Raw genomic sequence first — 15,551 nt, 5'->3', positions numbered from 1 at the left:
GGTACCTCTCTCTCAGTGTTGTTGTGAAGATTAAATGAGATAATATACGTAAAATGCTTTCCAAACCTAATATTTCTATGTAACTGTCAGGTACTATTCTTATCTGTCCTAACAGAATAGAATAATAGAATAATCCAGATATTAGACTGGGCTTTGAAAGACCATATTATTTACATCTAAATTATTTGCATTGTAAGTATGTTGCTGTATAGTCATTCAGTCATGTCGGACCCCATTTAGGGTTTTCTTGGCAAAGATACTGGAGTGGTTTGCCATTTCCTTCTCCAGTTTATTTTACAGATGAGGCAACTAAGGCAAACAGGGTTAAGCGACTTTCCCAGGATCACGCAGCTAGTAAGTGACCGAAACCAGATTGAACTCAGTCTTCCTGACTCCGAGGCTGGTACTCCATCCATTGCAACACTTAGCTGTCCTAATATTGTAAGCATACCACCTTCATTTAAATGTAGCTATATTCTAATGTTTTGAGAATTTGTAACAGCAAACCAAATAATAAGACCATTCTAAAACTCATGGCTGTTGAGTTTCTTCATCCATGGCTGTGAGTTTCACTCAACTTACTCTTCCCCTATTCTCTGTACAATCCTGGGAATTAACTTCCCCATTTTTCCTACTGAGACAAAGGACCAGTTTAAATCAGAGGCTGGAACAGGAAGACGAAGATTTTTTAGAGTTTATTTTTTTCTAGTACCTGGAGACTGGGAATCAACTGTCTGGGGAATGAACTTCCTCATTTTTCCTACCAAGAAAAAGGATCAGTTTAAATCAGAGGGCTCTCTAGTTAAACCATGTGATTCATACCTTACTGGAGCAAGAAGGTAAAGGTTTTGGAGTTTATTTTTCCTAGTTCCTGGAAACTGGGGTCAACAAATGTAAGCTAGTTAAGCAGAGTAGGTGACAATGTCCATCATAACTTGATAGTAAATTTTTCTCAGCCTGAATAATCTGCTCTATGAAATATAGATCTGTTTCTCACCACTTTTTGGAGATCACTAAGGAATGGGGAAAAAATCTTTGAAAACAGGACAAATTTTAATTTTTCTAAAATAGTTCAAATATGATGCTGCTGACATCATCCCTCATTGACATGATTATCTGCAATAATCTTGTCTTGGAGCAACAAAAATTTGGGATTGCTATTGGTTTTCTAAAGGGATATTGTTAAATTTTCATTGGTTCCAGGTTATTCATTTATCCATGTAATCAGTACTTGTAAGGAACTTGTTTCAAAGGATTAACGTAAAATAATTTGAAATGCAAATATGTTTGTGTTATTAGCAGCAACAGCTTGCAGTTAGGGCCTGGGCTTGAGGAGAGAGTCAGAGGCTGACATGGGTTTCTATCAATTGATGAGTCTGAGTTGGAGTAGTTACTTGGGATCTGGGGCCTAGGAGTAGGTATAAAATTTGGTTGAGTTTTACTAGCTGCCCAGCCAGGTGAGCAGCTACTTGGTAGAAAAGGGCTAGGTGATGTTGGAGAATCCAACAGAAAACAAACGTGTTGGAATGCCAAAACATTAGGAATTTCCTTGAAGTCACCTTTGACCCAGACTTTTCTGGTTGCGACACTGACTCACCATGTAACCTTAGACAAATTACTAAATTTTTCTGGGGTTTAGGCTCTTTACTTACAAAGTGGGCAAGATTATTTCTAAGACTCCTCCTAGCTCTAATTTTCTTCTGTTCTCCCATATTTAGTCATTCATCAAGTTTGTATATTGTCCTCTTGACATGTTTCTGGTATTTATACCTGCCTCTCAATTCCTACTGCCACCAGCCTTGTCCAGGCTCTCAATCACCTCCATGCCTAGATAACAGACTCTTTTCTCATTGACTTCAATGTTTCACCTTCTAATCTACCCTGTATATCATGTTGTTAAGCTAATCTTCCTAAAACACCATTCTGATCATGTTTTTCCATTGCTTCAAAACCTATAATAACAATTCCTTATTGGCTCTCAAGACAGATAAGTGGAACAGAGGATAGAGCACCAGGCCTGGAGTCAGGATGAGCTGAGTTCAAATGTGACCTCAGACACTTACTAGCTGTGTGACACTGGGCAAGTCACTTAACCCTGTTTACCTCAGTTACCTTATCTGTGAAATGATCTGGAAAAGGAAATGACAAACCACTCCAGTATCTTTGTGAAGAAAACCCCAAATGGGGTGACAGAGTCAGACATGACTGAAATGACTGAACACCAAGTGGCTATCAAATTAAGCTGAAACTTCCCTATACTTGGCAGATCAATAGCCTTACCCATTGCACTATGAACTCCTTGAGAGCACAAACTCTCTTTTACCTTTCTTTCTATTCCCAGCATTCAGCACAGTGCCAAGTACACAATAGGTGCATTATAAATGTCTATTGACTGACCTACCCTATGTTGTCTGTCATTTTTCAGTCATGTCCGACTCTTTGTGACCACATTTGGGGTTTTCTTGGTAAAGATCCTGGAGCAGTTTGCCATTTCCTTCTCTAGCTTATTTTCCAGATGAGGAAACCGAGGCAAACAAGGTCAAATGAGTTGCCCAAGGTCACACAGCTAATATCTGAGGTCAAATTTGAGCTCAGGTCTTCCTGAGTCCAGGCCCAGTACTCTATACCCTGTGCCACTTAACTGCCTGAACTACCTTATACCACCTATCCAAATTGGTTTTGTACCACTTCCCAACATAGATGCTTCACTCCAGTCTCGGATCAGTCTCCTCACTTTACTAGAAATATGTTTTCGGACGTGTCTTATCTCTCCCCTCATGGAATATTCTTTTTCTTCCTTCCACCCCACTGTCAAGGCCTTGCTTTAATCCCACCTGCCTCAGAAAACTCAGGACTCTAGTTCTACATGATGTCTTCTTCTCAGACCTATAGCACTTATAGACTTAATAGACTTCACCACATGGTTGAACACCTAATTAAATATAATGTATCATGTTATTCTCTGTTTCACATAGTTTTCCTATCCCTCCCCTTCCCCCTAAATAGCTTGTTGAAGAGAATAATTGATTTATATTTCTGTGTCTCCCAGAGCACCCAGCATGGTGTGGTGGAATAACAGAATCATCATTTTATAGCTAGAAGAAACCTTAGAGGTAGCCTTGTCCAGACTTTTTATTTTATAGGAAAACTCAAAAATATTAAGTGACTGAAATTTCACGGGTGGTTGAATTAGGATTCAAAGAAACGTCCTGAGCTCCCATTCCAGTTCTTTTCCTATCATTCCATGGTGGTGTGCACCCTGGTCAAGTTCAATTACTGTTTGTTCATTGGTCAATTGATGAGACTTTCTTTCATAAGAAAATTCTTATGAAATTATGAAAAAATTATTCTTATGTAACTAACACATTTATCACATTTTAAAACTTTGATATTTTTTGAACAGGTAGATTTTTTTCCCCCAAAACCTTTATAGTTGCTTTTTTGGTCCCAAGAAAGGCTACTTTTTCACTGTCCTCCAAGAGATCATTGTATTCCTAGGATAATTATCATGTTTAAGAAGACCATTGAGGCAAAGTTCTTATTCCCAATGATGATTGAATGGATTTTTTTCATTGGAGCAGCACCATGCCAAGCCCACCTTCTCTATTAAGCATGAAAATTTGATTCTATTTGAAATTTATTTTCAAAAACCCACCTCACCATGTTTCAGTGCTTTGGAATTTAAGTTACAAACAAATTAGCTACAGATTTCTTTTTTCACTTCCTGGGAGCACTATTGGAGCCATTATGTTTTTCCTATTTGTTCCAATATATTCTTTTTAGCCAATTGCTAAAGGTAAGGTTTTATTTTGTCATTCCCATCACTGCTTTTGCTTTGACTAATATCTATTATTGACTTGCTGAGGTAGCTTGGTGGTGAAGTAGGCAGAGTGCTGGACTTGGAGTCAGGAAGACTCAGAAAGCATAGGATTTAAAATCTGTCTCCAGACACTTATTAGCTGTGTAATGCAGGCCAAGTCATCTAATCTCTTTAAATCTTAATTTCCTCATCCATAAAATGGGGGAGAATAATAGGAGCCCCTACCTCACAGGGTTGTTGTGAGGATCAAGTAAGATAACTTATGTAAAGTGTTTTGCAAACCTTAAGACCTGATCTTTATAAATGCTGGCTAGTTATTATTTATGCTATTATTATTGTTTGTTGTCTCTGTTCAGTCATTTCACTCATGTCCAACTCTCCATTACCCCATTTGGAGTTTTCTTGGCAGAGATACCAGAGTGGTTTGCCATTTCCTTCTCCAGCTCATTTTACAGATGAGGAAACTGAGGCAGAGTTGAGTGACTTTCCCAGGATCACACAGCTAGCTCAGTGTCTAAGGTCAGATTTGAACTCAGGAAGATGTCCTTCCTGACTCCAGGCCCAGCACTCTAACCCACTGCACCACCTAGTCACCCCCATTATTATTATTACTAGTCTTTTATTATTGGAGGCAATTCGTATTTTTAAAATGTGAGTTACATAGACCCTTACATTTCTATTCTGTGCAGTTCCCCATTTCCTTTTGACAGACTATGCTGGTTGGGGAGAATTGTGTTCTATTGATTAAAATATATGAGAAGAATGTAAGCTTCTTGAGAGCAGAAACCATCTCACTGTTGTCTTTGTAGCCACAGTACCTAGCAGGGTACCTGACTCATAGTAGACACAAGCTTGGTAATTGATCAGTTAGCTTAGTGTTCGACTCTATATCCCCATCCTCTATCCAATCCATCCAATAAACATTTATCAAGTGCCTACTATGTGCCATAATAGCTGGGGGTACAATTAATAAAAAGACAGCCCCTGCCCTCAAAGAGCTTACAATCTAATGGGGAAGAGATAACACACACAGGGAGATAGGGAAGGGGAGAGGCTGGACTTGTTCTGTGGCATTGAAACCAGGAAGACCAGAAGATGCACAATGGAGTGACCTGAGAGAGTCCAGTATCTGCCCTCTCTAAAGGAAGGCACTGGGGGGAGTTTAGCCTCCACCCTGCAGCCCTCCAGTCAGAGGGGAGAGGAGGCTGAAGAAAGCAGTGTCAATCAGGGCATGAGTGAACAGTATAGTGGTGAGATTAGAAGTGATGAGTTTATCCTGAGCAGGGCAGCTTGTTTTGTGGAGCGGAAATCAGGAAGAGCCGCAGATATAGAGTGGAGGGAGCTGAGTGACTCATCTTTCCCTCAGGATGTATTACTTGTGCATCCATTTGGGGAAAGCTTCCTCGATGATCATTTGAATGGAAGTGCACATCTAAACTGATAGAAAGGGGAGAACTTGTGTGACCCTTAGCAATTAATCAATTAATCGACCAGGATTGATTATATGTCATGTGCCAGGCATCATGCCAGGTGCTAAGCATACACCTACAGTCCCTTAAGGGGCTATTCCTGTCACCTAGTTTTATCATCATCCTCAGATACACAGAATAGGGGAGCTAGCTGTCCGTCACCATTCCTTCAAGGGAAATAAGGCAGATGAGTAGCACAGGGTAATGCCAGAGGGACTTCCATAACACGTGCTTAATATGTTTAAATAAAGTTAATTTATGAGATAGAGAACATGTTTTGGGGTTGAAAAATAACTCAGAAACTCATAAACGTTGGGTACCTTTTGCATTATTTTCTTTCGACAGCATCAAGTTTGTATTATACCGGTGGGAGAATTCTCTACAGAATATGTGAAACCCAATGTGCACTGCATTGCCAGTTACGGGCAATTTGTTAATCAAAGGTATGTATTTCTCCTTCTTTCCCCTGTCCCTTTAATCTTTTCTAACCCAGAGAAAGACTTGAACTCAGAGTTGTGCCTAGCAGGATGTTTTAATCCCTGTGTGACTGAAATATTGCATTTGACTTCAGATATGATCATAGGTCATTTTGTTAAAGGTCAACGCTTGTTATAAAACAAAACCAAAAGCTTAATCTCTGCAGTATGTTCAGAAGCCCATAGAATCAGTTAGTAAAAACATCCATGTTCAGGGGAAGTAGCATAGACTCAGCACCCCGAGGATAGCAAACCCCAGTTCTATTCTGAGCCTCATTCGGCTCTGATTCACTCACTACATGACTGGTCAAGTCCTTTTCTCTTCATGTCTGAGTCTCTTCATTGCTAAGACTGAGATAATCACAGCCTCTCCTCGGTTACCTAATGTATTTGCTTGGGGTTTTGTGGGTTTGTTTTTTGTATGGATTTTTTAAAAAATCTTCATAGGCAATTATGGAAGTAGACACTGGCTCTTTGTGCCAAGATGTAGGAGATTAGAGAGGACCTAATGGGAATCATGATGTGAATCCGAAATATATTAAATATACTCTGCCTATGTTTCTTATCCATATGTTTTCAAGAGATCTTTATATCATAATGTTAATTATGTATTATAATTATAACATCAATTTTAATCTGTTACATTTGCATAGGCCATTTTCTTTTCAAAAGATGTTCACCCTGATTATCTCATTTGGTCCTCATAACCACTAATAGAACAATTAGCTTTAGCTCCAGCCAGGGGCGTTCCAGCCATTCTCATTCTAGCCCCCACCTGAAACTGAGAAATCACATTTGTCTCCACATCTTGGCCAGTTGCATTATTGGCCAGATTATGGCTATAGGCCAGCCTCAGTGCTTTGGGGCAAAAAAATAGTCTCTTGGCAAGAACATTCAGGCAGGAAGCAAGTACGGTTTGACGTATGCCCTGTGTCCTGTGAAATCCCTGAGCTAGGGGCATTGATTGTTGAAGGTGGACAAGACCTCAAAGATCAGCTAGTCCAAGCCCTCTCATTTTACAGGTAAGAAAACTGAGGCTGAGGAAGGAAAGAAAGAAGCATTTATTAAGCACCTACTATGAGCCAGAGGCCATGCTAATTGTTTTATAAATATAATCTCATTTGATCTTCATAACAATTCTGTGAGGTCTATGCTATTATGATCTCCATTTTACAGTTGAGGAAACTGAGGCAGACAAAGGTGAAATGACTTGCCCAGGGTAACCCAGCTAGTAAGTTTCAGAGGCTGGATTTGAACTCAGGTCTTTCTGACTCCAAGACCAGCACTCTTTCCACTGTGCCATCTAGCAACCAGAGAGCTAAAGTAGCCTTAAGTCACATAGCTCATAAGTGGCAGAGACAGAACTCAAACTCAGATCTCCTGATTCTAGGTCTGCTACTCTTTTCCTAACACTGTACCTCATTTTGTCTTCTGTGTCCACTATACCGTTCCCCCACCCTTTTGTGTGTCATAGCACATAACAGTGCTATGAATAGCAGCACCCACAGAGTAGAAAGAGTCCTAAGCTTAGAGTCAGGATGTTGCGTTCTGCTGCTTATATGCTGTGTGACCTTAGAAGACTCACTGAACCTCTCTGAGCCTCAGTTTCCTTATCAACAAAACGGGGGTCTTCATAACTGTCCTGCCTGCTTCACAGGATTGGGATAAGGACTAAAAGTGCTCTGTACACCACAGTTGTAAGATATCATTGATAAGAGCTGAGGACCGACAGTTCTTTGTGTTTTCCTTTTGTCTAGAAGTAATGTGTGGTTTACCTCGTCCTTCAGAAAAAGAATTATGTTAAAATTCTATTTTTAGTTCCTCCTGTGTCCTTTTAGCACATGAAACTCCTCCAACGGCTTTGGTTTTGGATGCACTAAGTGGTGGAATGCTTCCCTTCCTGCCTCAGGAGCCCTCACCTTCTGAATCTGTGTTCCAGGGCATCGTCCTGAAGTCACCACAGGTAGCTCACCTCTTCAAGGATATGGCTTCCAGAAAGTCAGGCTGCGTGAAGGCTTCCTTGCCACTCCAACCTAAAGTGAAACAGATTTCTTCCAAGTTTCTCTAGAAGTGATTGCTTAATTTGACAAACATTTCTTTAGTGCCTGTTATATACAAGGCATTGTGAGTACACACACACACACACACACACACACACACACACACACACACACAGAGTCCCTAAACCCAAGGAGTTTATATTATGTTGGGTGGATACAAGTTGTGTACGGAAGTTTGCCTGGAATGTAAAATTCATTAAGAAGAGTAGTATGAATTTAGGCTGGAAAGGAGTCAGATTGGAGAAAGCTTTAAATGCTAGTAGAGAAATTTGTATTTTACCGTGGAGCAGTAGTTATCAAAATATGGTCCTTGGACACCCCCCCAAGGGATCCTTCCCAAGACCCTTTCAGGGGTATTTTTGTAATCATACTAAGATGTTATTTGCTTATTAAAATACTCTTCCCTTTTCCAAATACATTTCTATGTGAGGCTAGTTTTTCTTCACATACTTTGACAAAAATAATATATTGCAACAGATCAAATGCAGAAGTAGACATAAGAATCCAGATCTTAAGCCAGACATCAAAAAGATTTGTAAAAAGTTATAAAACAATGCCACTCTTCTCACTAAATTATTTTTGTTTTATAAAATGTAGTGTTTTTTTAATCTTCAAAAAAGTATGTTATGTTAGCATGTAATGGGTTTATTGTTATTTTTAAATGAATTAAATAATTATGTTTTAAATGATCAGTTTTAATTTCCAATATGATAAATATTGATAGATATAACCCACACAAACCAAAGCTCTTTGGGGTACTCAGTTATTTTTAAGGGGTCCTGAGATCCAAAAGTTTGAGAACTAATACATTGGAGGCAATGGAGGGACACATGCAATCTGACCGGAGGCTTAGGAAGATCATTTTGAAAGCCATATGGGGGGATGGATTGGAGAGGAGAGAGACCAGAAGTAGGTAAATGAGTTAGGGGAACATTGCAGAAGTCCAGGCAAGGGGTGATAAGGATGAACTAGGATAGGATAGTTGTTGTCTGTGAGTGTAGAGAAGCAGTTAAATATAAGGACTAGATGAAGATGCAACTGGTGTATTAAACCGAGTAGTCAACCCAGAGTTGCTAGCTTTGTAACAAATGAGTACGAAACTTAATCTCTCTGATCTTGAATTTCCTCATATGTAAAAAATTGCCAATAATTCCTAGAGTGCTAATAATTCCTTTGGTGTCTGTTGTTCAGTTGTTCAGTCGTGTCTGACTCTTTGTGACCCCATGGACCATCGCCACACCAGGCCCTTCTGTCTTCCACTCTCTCTCAAAGTCTGCCCAAATTCATGTTCATTGTTTCCACGACACTGTCTGTCTCATCTTCTGCCATCTTCTTTTCCTTTCACCTTCAATATTTCCCAACATCAAGGTCTTTTCGAGTGAGTCTCATCTTCTCCTTAGGTGGCCAAAGTAAATGAATAGCCTGAATTAATTTCTTTGAGTATTGGCTAATTTGATCTCCTTGCTGTCCAAGTGACTCCCAAACTCCTAGGTTTCTTAGGAGGCTCAAACAAGATCTTCTATTTAAAGTGTTATGTAACCCTTAAAGTCCCATATAAATGCCAGTCGTTATCATTGTGGAAGTAGAATAACCAAGACTTGATAATTGCTTGTGTGTTGATGGGGTGAGGGAGAGAAAGGCACTGAGGTTATGAACTGCCCAATGAGGTCTCTGTAATGTAAATCTTGTATTACTATTTAACCCTTCACATATTTATTTCTTCCTTATTCCTTTGCCCCCCACTAGACCTTAGAGTCTAGACCAGGTCTTAGACTTCCCTGGTAACATCTAGCACCCAGTATTTTGCATACAGTGAGTGCTTGCTAAATGATTACATTATAATTGATTAGGTAGGACATATGGTTAATGAATGACATCTGCTAAAACAATTTTTTTCTTTTTTCTTGGCAGTGGGGTTAAATGACTTGCCCAGGGTCACACAGCTAGTAAGTGTCAAGTATCTGAGAACAAATTTGAACTCAGGCCCTTCTGACTCCAGGGCCAGTGCTCCATCCACGGCACCACCTAGATGTTCCACTAAAACAGTTTAAAAGGCTGTCAATAGGTCAGGATCTCAAGATTTTTTTATAACATTGTATTTCCATACATGTCTTATTCCAAAATCCTATACCAAAATGAAGAACAGACCTGGGTGGGCTCTTGACAGTGCTGCCTGTAGAGCTCCAACTCTGGCAGGATCCATTATTTAAGCCAGGAGGACTTTGAGTATGGGCACACTGATGGGCTGTATTGTTTCTATCTGAAGATGAGTTCAGAGGGGCTTATCACCAGATTGATCATTGGGTGGTGACTTTTTCAGCTGCAGAAACTGTCACAGACTGGGATGTGAGGGGTGCTGGTAAATGCTTAACAATCAGCTTTCCAAAAGCACTATACACTTTAAATTGAATTTGTATTATTAACGTTTTCTCCGTTGATTTATTAAGTCTAGAACAGAGCGGTCAAACTCTCATAATGGAGAAATGTTTAACAAAATGAAATACAATACAACAAAGAAAACATTGATTTGTGACTTTCTAAGTCAATATGAAGCCCTCAGGGATTCAGTTCTATTTAACATCACTGGTCTAGAGTTCAGGCAATCAGCAATCAATAAATTAAGCTTTTGTCAATTTCTGAGATGTAAGTGCTCACACAGGCAACTAGGTATTGCAGTAAATAGAGTGCTGGGTCTGGAGTCAGGAAGGTTCATCTTCCTGAATTCATACCCAGTCTCAGACACTTACTAGCTGTGTGACCCTGGGCAAGTCACTTAACACTGTTTGCCCCAGCCTCCTCTTCTGTAAAATGAGCTGCAAAAGGAAATGGCAAAACACTCCAATATCTTTGCCAAGAAAACCCCAAATGGGGTCACGAAGAGTCAGACATGACTGAAACAACACACCAGCAAATGTTCACACAGAAAATTTCACAATTGGTGTTTGTGAGCCTACCTACTAGGTTGTGCTCTGTGGAGGTGGAGGAGGTACTTTCACTGCTGAGAGCATAGATCCTTTAAGGGTCAATATCTTTGAGCTCTAAGCTATGTGCCCTTGACGGCAGGAAATGTTTCATTTTTTGTTCTTGTTTTTGTTTTTGTTTTTTTTTTTGTCCCTAGCACTCTCACAAGACTTGTACCTTTTAGAAACATTGCAGATATCTGTTGAAGAGAAGTCATGGACTCCTTTACTTCCTTCAAGACTGCTCATACATCACTTTCTACAGGAAGCCCTCCCTGATTCCCTCAGTTGCTGGTGCATTCCTTCCTATACTACCTTGTATCTGTTTTGCATTTATTTTCTATGTACATGTTATCTCCCCCAGTAGAATGTAAGTTCCTTGAGAACAGAGATTTTCATTTTTGTCTTTGCATCACCAACACCTGGCATTCAGTAGGCACTTAAATGTTTTCCATAACTTGATTGAATTGAATCAGCAGCAGCTGTTAGACTTGAGAATTTCTTTCTTTGCCTTTTCCCCTCCTAGAATCAAGTTACCTTGAGTGGAAGAGTGCCACACCTGGGCCAGTATGTCTTCATTGTCCATTTTTGTCAGCCAGATCATCCCACATTTCCTGCACAGGTGGTTATAGAGGGAGGGCAGCTGTGGTCAGGTGAGCTACTATGTTTATTTCCAGAACTACAGGCATCTCCTTCTTGCCAAGACATGAAGTGAGGGATTTTATGGGTTCAGTTACTCTCTCTTTGCCGATGACTTCCAGAGGTTCTTATAAAATCCTAGTTTTTCCTGAGCTCCAGCTCTGCTCCACCAACTAAGTGTCACATAGACATCTTAAACTCAGCATGTCCAAAGCAGAACTGAACGTCTTTCCTTTCAGACCTATCACTTTTCTGAAATTCTCTATGACTATCAAAGGTACAACTATCCCTCCAGTCAGCTGGGTTTGCCACCTCAGTGTTATCCTTGACATCTCATTCTTTTTTTTAATTATATTTTTAAATTTGATTTTTTAAATTAATAAGCATTTATTTTCTCTCCCCTTGCTACTGCTCTACTCTCACCCCTGATTAAAAAAAAAGAAAAAACAGAACTCATGTAACAAATATGTATGGTCAAGCAAAACAAATCCCCAATTTGACCATGTCCAAAAAAGTTTTTTCATTCTGCATCTTGAGTCCATTACCTTTCCATCAGGAGGTGAGTAGCATGCTTCATCGTTGGTCCTCTGAAATTGTATTTGGTGTTAACGTTGATCAGAGTTCTTGAGTCTTGCAAAGAGATTTGTCTTTATAATTTTATTATAATACGGATATTATACTATAAATTGTTCACCTAGTTCTACTCACTTCCCTCTGCTTCAGTTCATACAAGTCTTCCTAGGTTACTCTGAAATCTTCCCTTTCATCATGTCTGTATGCCATAATTTGTTCAGCTATTCCCCAAGTAACAGCCCTTAGTTCTTTGTCAATACAAAAAGAGCTGCTATGGATATTTTTGCACATGTGGTCCCTTTTCCTCCTTCTTTGATCTCTTTGAGATTTGGACCTAATTGTTTGACTCTACTTTTACTCCCTTCCACTGGTCAGTCTCCCTCTTCCTTCCCCCACCCCCACTGCTCTGTCTCTTACCCTACTCTTCATTCTTACTTAACAACCTGCCAAGTCCTGTCACGTCTATCTCCATGAGATCTCTCATATGCCTCCTTTTCTCATATCCTCTCAACTCCAATCCATCCTTCACACAGCTGCCAAAGCAATTTTCCTAAATAGCAGCTCCGACCATGTCAACACTCATTAACTTCCAGTGGCTCCCTATTACCTCCCCGATCAAATATAAAATCCTATGTTTTTTTAAAACTCTTCACAACCTGGGACCTTCCTACCTTTATGATTTTCTTATACGCTTCCCCTTTCCACAATGTCTATGGTCCAGTGACAATGGCCTTCTTGCAAGTGACCCTCCTTTCAGGTTCTTGCCTTTTCACTGACTTGTCCCCCATTCTTGGCATGCTCTCCCTTCTCACCTCCTCCTCCTCCTCCTCCTCCTTGGTTGACTTCCTTCAAAGCTCAGTTCTTCAGAACCCTGACACTGCTAGTGCCTTTTTTCTGCTATTACACTGTCTATATCTTGCATGTACAGTTTTCTTCACTAATCTCCTGTAATTCGAATGTGAGGTTGTTTATGAGAATGTTTTTGTCTTTCTTTTTATCCCCGGCACTTGCTTAGTATGTAATAAGTACTGCCTGGCATATAGTAAGCACTTAATTAATGCTTGTCGATTGGCTGGCTTCATGACTTGGAAGAAACCTAGATAACATGCTTATTAAACTTGGAGATAAATCAATCCCTATCTTCCTTCAAGACTCTACAGGAAACATTTTCTGATTGCCCTAGCTTTCTCCTCTATAGTTAAAGTGCTTTCTCCTCTGCAGTTACCTTGTATCGACTTTGTATGAATCTTATATATGCTTATATATGTACATTGGAACAGTAAGTTAAGACTTACTGTGTGCAAATTGCCTCCACCATTAGAAAGTAAGATCCTTAAAGGCACCAACCAGTTTCACTTTGGGGGTGGGGTGGGGATGCCGATCTCCCAGCAGCATAGTGCCTGGCATGAAATAGGTGCTTGATAAATGCTTGTTAATTTAGTTGATTCCATCTCCATATAGGTACTTTCATTGCCTCTTTCTGCCCTCAAGTGTTTGGCTGCCGGAATTTAGTGATTGCAGAGAGTCAGACTAACCTGGACCTCTCTGAACCAGACTTCTCAGTGACTGTGAAGGTTCCAGATGGAAAATCCTTGGTGCTGGTATGTTCAGTTTGTTTCTCTCCAACTTTGTTCCTCCTTTGTCTTCATTGATCTGTGGTCTGCCATTTTTACTATTTGCTTATTTTAAAAAAGCATTTGTATCTTGATAGAGTCAGTTGAAGACATAATACTGATAATTTTAAAAGTTTGTAAAATCTGTGCTGTAAATTTTAATAGAACATTTTAAATATATCAAACATAGTAGTATAGTATATGCTTGATATATGTATGTGCTTATATTAATGATATGCAGTCACATATTACAAATATTACTGGCTACATCTCTACCTGGATATGCTGATGGTACCTTATACTCAACATATCCCCAAGCCAAGCTTATTCAGATACTTTTCAGTCGTGTTTGATTCTTTGTGACTCCATTTGGGTTTTTCTTGGCAAAGATACTGGAGTGGTTTGCCATTTCCCTCTTCAGCTCATTTTACAGATGAAGAAATTGAGGCAAACAGGGTTAAGAGACTTGCCCAGGATCACACAGCTAGTAAGTGTCTGAGACCAGATTTGCACTCAGGAAGATGAGTTTTCCTGACTCCAGGGTCTTCACTCTATCCACTGTGCCATGTAGCTGTCACAGTTGTTGTGCTATATAAATGTTGTTGTTATCATTATTTTTATTGATTATATAGACACACCTTTTCCTGCAGAAATGATGGTTGTGATTCCTTTATGATTCCAGAGCAAGAAATTTGGGGAGTAAGGAGATAGGCACCCAGGAAGGTAAAAGGTGAGAAGGTGGTCAGGGTGCACACTGAAGCATGGCTGTAGCCAGTCTAGAGGTAGTGTGCCATGAGAGGCACTCACCAATGAGGATGGGGATGGAGGAGGATGGGAAGGAGAGGCTGTGGTGGCAAAGGTAAGCAGGAGTCCCAGGGCTAAAAGGCTCAAGTCGTTCAGAGCAAGATCTCTGGGCTGGAGAATGCAGCAGGGATGATTCTAGTCTTCAGCCAAACTGATTTTCTGTTCCCCAAACACACCCTGTGTTTTCCCACCTCCATGCCTTTGTTCATATTTTATTATATCTATAATGTGGCTATTAAGATTCTCTGGGGTCCCTAGCTAAAAAGACTTTAGGACCTTTCCTCCAAGTTTGTAATTTTAAAAAGTCACTCAGCAACAATGGTATGATGCTGAAAAAGTTGGTTTTGTTTCTAATAAATATTACAACAATTTAAAAATTAGAAAACAGGCTGATTCTGGTTTTTTTAAGTTTACAATTTATTTTTAATGTTTTTACTCATACTTTAAGATTTTTTGTTTTTTTTTGTTAGGCAATTAGGGTTAAGTGACTTGCCCAGGGTCACACAGCTAGTAAGTGTCAAGTGTTTGGTCTGAGGCCGGATTTGAACTCAGGTCCTCCTGACTTCAGGGCCAGTGCTTTATCTACTGCACCACCTAGCTGCCCCCATACTTTAAGGTTAAGATATAAAAGTGTCAACCTACCCTGCTCTCAATACTGATGTAACATTTTACAGAGATAATTTCTGAGAACAAATACTGGGACAATATCATGTTACCATCTTCCATTTTATAGGGACAAAGGGGTGTAATAGAAAGAGTGTTGTTTTAATTAGAGGAAATCACCATCAAAGAAGAATCCCATCAATGTTAGAGAAAACTGCTCTATCTAAGGAGGAGAGGGGAGATACTAAGGTGATTGTTTGAGTCATTTTTCTTATCCTTTCAATATGTACATACACTATCGACCAAAGAGCAACATGTATTTTAAAGTGGACATAATATTAGAGCTTATTGTTAATCTTATTGCATAATCTAATTGCTTATTGCTAAGGGAGATCTTATCTGATACTTGTCAATTGTATAACTTAAACTCTCAGCTCATTTTCCTCTTCTGTAAAATGGGGGCAGAATTGTTAGGAGGAAATTTCTTCCTGTGCCTTAAAGTATTATATAAATGTGAATTAATTGTTATTATAA

General features: G+C 39.6%; 1 protein-coding gene across 1 annotated transcript in view; it reads left to right on the top strand.

Annotated features, from left to right (window-relative positions):
* Nucleotides 1-15,551, top strand: part of LOC114031802 (laminin subunit alpha-3-like) — a 325,671-nt gene that overhangs the window by 194,661 nt on the left and 115,459 nt on the right. Inside the window, exons 28-31 of the mRNA XM_027846940.1 lie at nt 5,635-5,732; nt 7,584-7,728; nt 11,312-11,438; nt 13,459-13,598. Coding sequence (XP_027702741.1) covers nt 5,635-5,732; nt 7,584-7,728; nt 11,312-11,438; nt 13,459-13,598 — 510 coding nt within the window. The remainder of the gene's footprint in view (nt 1-5,634; nt 5,733-7,583; nt 7,729-11,311; nt 11,439-13,458; nt 13,599-15,551) is intronic.

This window comes from Vombatus ursinus, unplaced genomic scaffold (assembly GCF_900497805.2).
Source record: "Vombatus ursinus unplaced genomic scaffold, bare-nosed wombat genome assembly UNPS02015255.1, whole genome shotgun sequence".
Classification (NCBI taxonomy): Eukaryota; Metazoa; Chordata; class Mammalia; order Diprotodontia; family Vombatidae; genus Vombatus; species Vombatus ursinus.
This window is presented reverse-complemented; position numbering and strand designations above follow the sequence as displayed.